Raw genomic sequence first — 9,513 nt, forward strand, 5'->3', positions numbered from 1 at the left:
GGGGCGGCTGTCGCTCGGGACCCCGGGGCCAGCGCCTCTTCCCTCCGCGTCCGCGCGCCCTCCAGGCCCCGCCAGACGCCCCCGAAGTGGGCGGGCGGCAGCGGGGCCGCGCGAGGTGCGGAGCCGGGCCGAGGCAGGGCCGGGCCGGAGGGTCGCGGGGAGGGGCCGGGAGGGGCCGGGGAGGGGTCGCCCGGCCGGGCCGGGGGGGGGGGGCGGGGGGCGGGGCGGGGCGGGGCGGGGGGCCGGCGGGGGCGCGCGGCGGGCGGGCCGCACCTGTGCCGCGGGCGGGGCGGAGCCGGAGCCGGGCCCGAGCAGCTGCGCGCCCCGCCCCGCGGGCTCCTCCCCGCCGCCGCGGCCCCCCGGCTGCTGCCCCGATGTTGCGCGGAGCCCCGGCCGCTCCGCCGCCGCAGCTGCAGGGGCGCCCGGGCCGGGAGACGCCGCCGCCCGCGCCTCGGCGACCCCGCCGGCCGCATGGAGGCCCCGGAGGGCGCCAAGCCGAGAGGTGAGTGCGGCCCGGCGCCCCGAGCGCGCCGCCCCCGCCGCCCGAGACCCGCGCCGGCCGGGCGGGAGGGGCCGGGCCGGGCGCCGCGCGGGGGGCGCTCGAGCGCGTCCCGCCCCCTCGCCGCTCGGCCGGCCCCGCGGCGAGCCCGGCGCGCCCCGGGCGGGCGGCCCGAGCTCGCCCCGAAGCCCCAGCCGCGTCCCGGGTCGGGGTGGGGCTGCGGGGCCGCCGCCGGGCTCCGGCCCGCGAGGCGTGGGGGCGCCCGGCCGCGGCCGCTTTGTTCGCCCAGCCCGGCTCCCGGGGGCGAGGCCCGGAGGCCGCGGCCGCATCCCGCGGCGCCAGGGCCGAGACGGGGTCTCCGGGGCCGGGCGCCCGCGGGGCCGCGCGCGTCCGGGCGGGCAGGTGCGCGCGGGGTGACCCCTGCTCCGCTCCCGGCGGCCGTGGGGCGCCTCGCCCCGGAGTCTGGCCCCGGCGGGGAGGCTTCTGCGGACGCGAGGAACATTCTAGGAACACCCCCGCCCCCCAGACCCCTTCCGGAAGGCTTTGCGGGCGCATCCGCCACGGAACTTGGATGCAGACCGTGCACACCCCACGCCCTTGTCAGACCACAGTGCATCGGGGGTGTGGAGACCCCGCCCCACCCAGGGAGCCCTCGGGAGCCGCAAGCCCAGCCTGCTCTGGGGCCGAGGGCTGGCCCCCGAGCAGTGGGAGGTGGGCAGGCAGATGTCAGGGCCGCCCCCCCCCAAGCACCAGGAGACACCGGGCGGGGCGGGGGGCGCTTTCTTTGTTCACCCATTCGCACGGGTCCAGCTGAGGTCTCACCTTTGACAGTCCAGCGCCCCTCCCCAGGGTCCCCAGGGCTGAGGGGCCTCCTCCGAGGGACACGCCCCTCCCCCCAGGGCTCTGTGTGCCCTAAGACAGTGGAGGGAAAGCCTTTGGGGGAGGAGCGTGAGAACCCCCAGCCCCTGCACTGAAGCCCCAACCCAGCGGGGTCCAGCAACCGGCAGCTCCCTGATGTGGGCTGGGGTCTGCTCTGCGGGCCCAAGCTCACCCGCAGGTGGCCATGCCTGTGTGGGCACAGACCAGACGTTGCCCGGCCCCAGACAGACAGACCCACCAGCTCTCCTCAGGAGAAATTTGTGGCGAATATAGCCATTTCATCTGTGAGATTCCCAAAATTTTTGATAGAAGGCCCCAAGGTTTTGATAGAACAATTTTGCTCCAGAACTGAGGGAGTGCACTTTTGGAGAGACCCCAGGCCCAGCCCCTCCTGCCAGGCCGGGACCCTGCCCACAGAGGGTTAGCCTAGGGCCACTCTGGATGCCGAGGGGGCCCCCACCTGGGGCCCCGCAGCACCCCTCCCTCCATGGCGCTCTTGCTCTGTGCTGGGCGAGGCCCGGGTGCCGGCAGGGAACCCGAGATGTGGGCCATGCTCTCGGCATGAATGTACTGGAAAGTAGGACAGCCCAGGTAACCCCATCTTGTCCGCACATTAGTGTCCACCGGGGAGGCCCGTGGGGCTCAACACGTCTCCCCATGTTGCCCCGGTGCCTGCACCAGTGGGGCTGCGTTCCCCTGGCCCTCCGGGGCCCCAGAAACACTCATGCCTCTGCCAGCGCGAGCTGCCGAGCACCCCCCACTTGAGCCCCACCACCACCAGCACCCAGCCAGCTCCTGAAACACTGGGCTGCCCTCAAGAGGTGCCCCCCAGGCTGTGGGGCTCGGCCCTGGCCTACCTGGCCCTCTGCTGGTCTGTGCGGGCACCCTTCTCGCCTTCCACCAGCTCGCCCTTGAGTGCCAGGCAGTGGCGGTGCTGCCACAACCCCCAATTCCAGTAGTTTTACCACCCTGAAAAGGAGCCCTGCACCCCTGGCCTGGCCACCCAGCTGCCTTCCGCACCCTGCCCAGGCCAACCCCAGCAGCAGGGGTCAGCTCTGCCCATCGAGTGCTGACTGACCACTGACACTTGGCCCACCTGGGCCCTGCGACTGGGCTGGGCTGCAGGGGCACTGCGGACACACCCTTCCTTCCACGTGTGAGCAGAGCCGCGTGGCTAAGGGCGCTGCCCCGGCCTGCTGTAGCTGCCCACTGCACGCCCTCCAGAGGCCGTGTCCAAAGACCATGTGGTGCATCCCTGCTGGCCCCCTCCCCTCGGCCCTCATAGGCCTGCACATCCCCAAATAAAGTACAGACCCACCGCCACAAGGGGCAGAAAGAACCCCAGACCCCCGGCCGGCCGCCTCGCAGCTCAGGGACAGAAGCAATGAGACAGCTTCCGGCAGGGCTGCCCAAGCAGGTGGGATGCGAGCCCTGGCTTAGCTGCTGCCCAAGGCTGCTTCCCTGCCACCTGCACCGGACGGAGGGCGCCCCTGCTGCTCAGAACCCCCAGGGCTTTGCCAGCCCTCGGATGTGTGCCCTTCAGGGCCTCTGTGGTGCCACCCAGGAAGGCCCAGCTCCATCGGCAGGATCCCCCGAAATGGGCACCCCGCCACCCCTGCAGGCCTTACAGGCAGCCAGTGCGAGTGCTGGATGGGGGTGCCCCGCAGAGAGGCCGGGCATGAGGACCCACCTCTGCCACCTCGGCCAGCTCAGGGGTTTGTCCCAGCTCGGCCCTGCCTTGCAGGCTGTGAGTGGCCCATGGACGCCCAGCAGCTGCTTGCCCTAGGCAGGGCCCAGGGCCACTGGCAGCGGTCTAAGCAGACGGGAGGCCCTGCCAGCCCAGAGCAGGCCCATCACTGCCCTCGCCACCTGCAGGCCAAAGCTGCGCACCAGTGGGACAGGACCCAGGGGCCCAGGCCTGCTCTGCTCCCAGGAGGGGTTGGGGGGCCAGCGTGGCCAGCCAGGCGTGGGGGCTTGGGGTGGGCCACCCCAGGGCAGCAGTCAGACGGACCCCTGGGCCGCACTCAAGGTAGCTGCTCCTTGCTCGGCGCCACGCAACAAGGCTCCGTGGGCAGCCAGAACTACAGGGCCTGCTGGGTGGGGAGAAGAGCTGGATTCCCAGGACGCACAGGAGGGGAGCAGAGAACAGCCCCTGTCTGTGGGAGCCTGCCCCAGAAAACAGCCCGCATGGTGTCGGCCACTCTCAGTGACAAGACAGCCTTGGCGACAAAGCTGGGCAGTTGCACTGCCCATTAGAACATCGCTGGAGACCTGGGCAGGGCACAAGGGGGTGGGCGGCGAGGCGGCCCCCACGCGGCCCTCGTAACATGCCAAGGCCAGCTCGGGGGTCACAGGCCACGCGGGCTGGGTGTGAGGGGCGAGGGGGTGCAGCTGACCCAGAACCCCGCGTCTGAGCGGCAGACGGGGGTGCACCAGCCACTGCCCGCCAGAGTTCTTGGCACCAAGCCCCTTCCAGTGGGCCTCCCTGGACACCGATTTCTGCTGCAGACGTGGTGACAGAGACCGGGGGGCCACCTGCTGCTCCCGGGGCCAGGGACCGTTGCCCCGTGCCCGAGGCCGAGGAGGAGGACGCAGCTGTCCCGACACCAGCGCCCGGGCTCCTGCAGGTCGCCGAGAGGAGGCGTGAGTCGCGTGTCGCGGGCCCAGCAGGCCGGTGGGGAGCCCTGGTGGGGGGCGCGGCGCCCCACCCAGACCACCGTGACACAGACGGGGCCGCGGGCACCAGGACGCGGGCGTGGGGCTCTGCCTGGGCGGGGCGGGCACGTGGCCCCCTGACCCACCGCCGCCCGCAGAGCCCCTGAGCAGCGTCTCCTCCCTGGAGGTGCACTTCGACCTCCTGGACCTCGCTGAGCTGGCCGACATGTCCGACCAGGAGCTGGCCGAGGTCTTCGCTGACTCGGATGATGAGACCGGTGACACCCCGGCAGGTAGGCCCAGGGCGGGCACTGACCCACGAGCCATCCACCTCCAAGCCTCAGGCCCGATGTCCTCACGTTTCCACACAGCTCCTGTCCTGGCCACCACCCCTCCCCCAGACTTGCCATGGAGTCCCCACTGGTGGGTTTGGCCTCCAGCCGCTGAGCACAGGGGCTGGCGCTGACCAGAGGGGTTGGGCCCCGCGACCCCAGGACCAAGGGGGTGGTGGGCAGCACTGGGCTGGGAGGGCCCTCCTGGGGGAGTCAGCCCCTGCCGCCGGCTCAGTGGCTGTCAGTGACCACCCCAGCCTCATGGCCCCCTTGTCCCTCCAGGCCTGCAGCCGCTGCCCCGGGCAGGCTGCCTCCGCTCCCCATCCTGGACACATACGAGGGCCGAGCAGAACCGGGAAAAGCAGCCTCCTGGGGAACCCCAGCGGCAGCCGGCGGTGCTGGACACGTTTCTCACCGTGGAGAGGCCCAAGGAGGACTAGGCGGCTGCGGCCCGGGGGTCGGCACAAGCACAGCCCAGCGGCCTTGCTCTGGTTCCTCCAGGGCCGTGCCGGGACCATGCCCAGGACTGAAGCGGAGCGGCCTGGGCTTCTGGAAACTTGTCTACGAGACTGGTGCTCTGTCCCAGAACCCCCACGCGGGCAGGGGTGACGGCCACCGGGCCCCAGCCCAGGGACACTGCTGCCCAGCCAAGCATTGTGGCCAGTACGGCGGCTACAGGCCTGGCCCCATGCCTGCCCCGCCACACATCTGGTCTGGACCCCGCGGCCCTGCCTGGGTGGGGACCCCGGTGCCTGCACACAGCCCCAAGCCCTCTCAAGGCACAACCCCACTGCCCCCAATGCTGCTTCTCGTGGCCTGAGGGACAGGATGGGCCCCTGGCCGCACAGCAAGTTGACGGCTTTAGAATAAAGGCGTGAGCTCGCCTCCGTCCCAGCCCCAGCCCTTCCCACAGCCGGAAGCCACATGACTGCCCACAGCCGCCTGGGCTATGCGCTCCTCTCCAGGCCGGCCGTGTGCCCTGCAGGCTCCCGGGTCTTCCTGCGGCTGGGGGCTCACTTACAAAAGGGGGGATTAAACATCACTTCCTGAGGCCTGACCCATCTCCTCCTTTCTGGCTGACAGTTCCGGGGTTCGTGGGGGCCACTCCAGTCCTTTCTCCAGCTGAGCCCAAGGTGAGGGTGCTGGGGCCGCACCCAGGCTGCATATTTGGGTCACTCTTCGAGGACAGACGCCCTGGATTTCTAGTCCCTGGGCAGAAGGCAGGGGCGCCAGCCGGGCGGGTTCCACAACGGGGGCAGCAGCAGCCAGGCCAGGCAGGACCACCCAGGAGCCATGCCCTGAGGAGCCTGGGGCAGGAGGAGTGGCCCAGGTGTGGCCGGGACCCCGGCTGGTCTGTGCCCCCGGCAGCAGAGGCAGGGCCAGGCCTGGGGAACCAGGCAGCTCAACCGTTCTGGGCCTAGGGGAACGGCAGGACACAGCTTGGGGGACACATTTCAGGCAAGGGGAGTGGGGCGCACTCACCCCCGGCTGTCACTGACTTTTTTTTTTTTTTTTTTGAGGTGCAAGTCTCTTCTACTGAGGGGCTCAGCAGGTCTTTATTCATTTTTAGCAAGCAGTGAAATTACATCATCATAGAAGCAGAGCAGAAACAATCAGTATATTCTTTTCCCATGTACTACTGGCTCCTATGGGTCTCAGCAAGATAGTAGCCTTCAAGGTTAATAGATAAAAAAAAATAAACCTTACACTAAAATTCATTATTTTAGCTTAGGCAATTACCTAAGACAGCCAATAGCCGTCGGTACACTCCTATCAGCTAAAGCCTAAGCATCAAAAGACTCTTCTATTCATATGGCCTTCAGCTGGAGACCAGCTGCTTTCTGGTTATCAGCTAGCAGGGTTTTCTACCAAGAAACTTCTTAATACAGTTAACTTCATTTAAAAACTTTCCTAAGAAACTTCGAAAAAAAAGCAAAAGAAGGATTTACTATAATTGTTGTCCTGGGTTGCTTGTCAGGCATGCTCATGTATAACAAAATTCATTCCCATTGTCAGGCAGGCCAAATTTACAGTGTTTAATTTTTAAGCAGGTATTTCTTAGTGCCATTTACTTACAGTATTCTACACGTATAATTTATTGCCCAATGTACTTTCTGAGAAGTTTTTTCTTATATGACCAAGAACAAAAAAACAAAGGGATGCTTATAGGTTATAGATTAATCTTCAGCCCCACAGTGTGAGGCTCTTTGGAAATCTTCGGCCCCATGGTGTGAGGCCCTTTTTCTTAGCTGCTTGCCAGTGTCTTACATGGTTGGGGCAGCAAGGCCCCCTGCAGCATCACACTAACATTTTATATAGTTTATAGAGTGTCAAAAAGCAGCTTACTCTAAAATTAGAAGTGCCCAATGTACATTAAATAGACGGCCTAACTACCGGAACTTGAATACTTGTGTAAGATGATTGACACATGTCAGCGCTTAGTGCCTGTGGCAGGCTGCTGCAGGGATGACCTGGGTCATCAAGAGGCCATTTTGTGCACTGCCACTGTGATGCCATCATGTTTCTGGATCATAATGTTCCCATTATCTGATTCTAGGCACACCACAGGAATATCTGTAGGGTCTGAGGTTAGCTTAGCTGCTTGCTGAGCTAGAACAGATATCACCCCAGCATGTTCATCTGACAGGGTCCCACGGCGGCCCAAATTAAGTCCTTGTGAATCTGTGCACAGGACTCCAACAATGGAAGGATTCTTCATTCCATCACCCACAAGCCTGTTGCGCGAGCGGCGTCCCCGGGACGGCCCGGCCCGCACGCGCCCCTTCCCGGCCGAGCGCCCCGCCGCGGCCCCGGGCTGGCAGGGCCCGCGCTTGACTTTTGAAGCAACCAGCAAACTAGCTACCAAGTCCTAGGGTCTGGTCTGGTAAGCAGGCATTCCCCCACCCTCCCCCCGTCACCCGCCTGGCAGGCACAGCCGAGCCCCAGCACCCAGCGGCAGCCCACATAGGGCCTGCTGGGGCTCAGTGGCAGCAGATACTCTGAGGCAGTGGCCTGGAGCCCCAGCCCTGCACTGGCCGGGGCCGGAGGCTCCTCAGCAGGGCGGGCAGTGGCACAGGAAGAGACTCCAAACCCCCACTCTGATCCTAGCTGCCTGCTGGCTCTGAGCAGCGCTGGGTGTGGGAGGGAGGAGAGGGGGCAGCCAGGGTTGGGGGGGGGGGGGCGTCTGGGTGCAGGGGGAGGGTGAGAGCCCAGGCTTGACACCCCTGATGTCACCACCCAGGGGTCCTGCCTGAACCTTGTCAGGTCGTCAGGCCCCAGTGACCTGCCCAGTAACAGGTGCTTGACAGCCACCGCCCAAGGGATACAACACGACGGAGGGGCTGCCCCCCACCCCAGTGCAGGCTGCCGGCACCACAGGGTGATGGACAGGGCACCTGGTAGGCCCAGGCTGACTTTGCCCGCAGTGCACTAGTGTAGAGGAGGGGTCCCCCATGCTGTCCTGGGCAGAGGAGCCGCAGGCCAGGCCCTGCTGGCTCAGGGCCTCCCTGGTGGTGCAGGGGTTGAAGTCTCAACGCCATCAAGCTATCCCCAGCCACTGCCCAGCCACTGCTGCCTGAGTCCATCCCCAGCTAGGGAGCTGCCCACATGGCCAGCAGACCTCTCCTGTCTCCCTGCTGCTCTCCTCAGCAGTGAATCTCAGTGGAGCTGCCTGTTCTGCTCCCCACTCTGGTGAGTGCTCTCATCCCCACACCTCTGGACTGTACCCCAGCTCTTGTGTGCATAAATGAAATCTTTTAAAAAAAAAAAAAACACCAAAAACCAGAAATGAGACACTCACATCAAACACAAGATGCTGGGTCCCTGGGCCCCACAAACACTTGGGGCCTCAGCCTTCCACTGCCCACCCCATCCATCCACGTGGCCACATGCAGCCAGTTCAAGGGAGGTGGCACCGGGAAGCTGGCCTGACCCAGGCCCCTCCAGGTAAGGTACTGGGCTGCTCCCCCACCATCTGGCATTCAGGGTCCCCCACAAATATAAGCACATGAAAGAATCTGAGACCCAGACAGAAGCACATCTGTGCACATAGCTCCCCTCCTTGATGAGAGGGCCCTGGTCTGCCATTCCCCCTCACTACAGCCCCTGCCTGCCGTCCTCCCCTACTCCCACACCTGCCACCCAACCTCCACCTCCCTGCCCTGCCTGCTGCCACAGCCTCCCCCCCACCTCCTGTGTCCAGCTCCCACACTTTCTGCCCCTTGACAGCCAGGACCGTGAAGAAGAGTCGTGGCCTCTGTTCAGCCCTGGGGTCTCAGTGGTCAGGCAGTGGCCAGCAGTATGCAGCGGCACCGTGGGGAGGAGCTGGCCAGACTCAGGAGGCCTAAAGGGCCTGTGAGCTGCCCTCCCCAGGAGGGACTCAGCCCCACCGGGCCCTTGGAGATTCAGGGTCCAAAAAAGGCCAGCAGACCAGCCAAGCAGCAGATGGCCGGGCCCCAGGCTGGACTGCCCCCCACACGGGCGGTAGCCCCACAAAGAGGCTGCATCTGACCCCAAATGTATCTGTGTCCCCTTTAGTGACATAACTAATACAACAGAACTGAAAAAGGCCTGTTTCTTCGAAGACCAAAGTGAAGACTGGATCAGAGAGCAGCGAAGGCAAAGGCTGAAGAGCTGTCAAGCCGAGGACAGGAGCCACAGAAGCAGGAATGGCCACCCCCAGGGAGCCGCATGCTCTCCACAGGGCCCGGAGCCCCAGGCCGGGAGGGGGGGGCACTGTCCCCGGCCAGCTCTGAGTCTGGGACAGCAGCTTCCACCGTGCCTGGCCTGCCAGGTGCACCGCATCCAGACTCCGCTCTGCCAGCGCCACTTCCACTTCCTGTCCTGGCTGGTGACCAAGGCTGCCGTGGCCATGGCCCGAGCACCCGCTTCCTGAAATCAGCGCCTTTGGTGTTCTGGCTCCTGCGCCCGACACTGCTGGGGATTCTTCGGGAAACTGACAAGCTCCGTGATTGCCAACGTGGCTTTTTCCCGGCCAGCGGCAGAGCGCGCCAGCTGAGGGCAGTTTCATGGGCCGCTCCGCAGGCAAGGCCCCCTGCGCCCCAGCCAGCCCAGGGAAGGCGCTGCCCGACTTCTGGAGGCTGGAGAGGAGGGCAGCTGGGAACAGACAGCCTAGGCCCTGTCCCCGCC

At 65.6% G+C, this 9,513-nt stretch overlaps 1 protein-coding gene across 2 annotated transcripts; it reads left to right on the top strand.

The window, feature by feature from the left end:
- Nucleotides 1-458: 458 nt before the first annotated feature.
- DBNDD1 (dysbindin domain containing 1) lies at nt 459-5,473 on the top strand. 2 transcript variants are annotated; one of them, XM_037515715.2, is made up of 4 exons: nt 459-502; nt 3,887-4,021; nt 4,192-4,326; nt 4,648-5,473. In XM_037515715.2, exons 1-4 carry the CDS (start codon nt 472-474, stop codon nt 4,803-4,805), a joined length of 459 nt encoding a protein of 152 aa, XP_037371612.1. In that variant the 5' UTR covers nt 459-471; the 3' UTR covers nt 4,806-5,473. The 2 variants fall into 2 exon arrangements, with proteins under 2 accessions (XP_037371612.1, XP_054552823.1); XM_054696848.1 differs by lacking the exon at nt 4,648-5,473 and having other exon boundaries at nt 4,192-4,559.
- The last annotated feature ends 4,040 nt before the right edge of the window (nt 5,474-9,513 follow it).

This window comes from Talpa occidentalis, unplaced genomic scaffold (genome assembly GCF_014898055.3).
Source record: "Talpa occidentalis isolate TD23 unplaced genomic scaffold, MPIMG_talOcc4v2.1 talOcc4.17, whole genome shotgun sequence".
In the NCBI taxonomy this organism is placed as follows: domain Eukaryota; kingdom Metazoa; phylum Chordata; class Mammalia; order Eulipotyphla; family Talpidae; genus Talpa; species Talpa occidentalis.

Excerpts from the sequence above, each read along its gene's own strand:
- DBNDD1 (XM_054696848.1), top strand. The coding sequence starts at position 472 with ATGGAGGCCCCGGAGGGCGCCAAGCCGAGAG. Across the intron at positions 503-3,886 it reads GGAGGGCGCCAAGCCGAGAG|ACGTGGTGACAGAGACCGGG; the intron begins GTGAGTGCGGCC and ends TTTCTGCTGCAG. Across the intron at positions 4,022-4,191 it reads GCAGGTCGCCGAGAGGAGGC|AGCCCCTGAGCAGCGTCTCC; the intron begins GTGAGTCGCGTG and ends CGCCGCCCGCAG.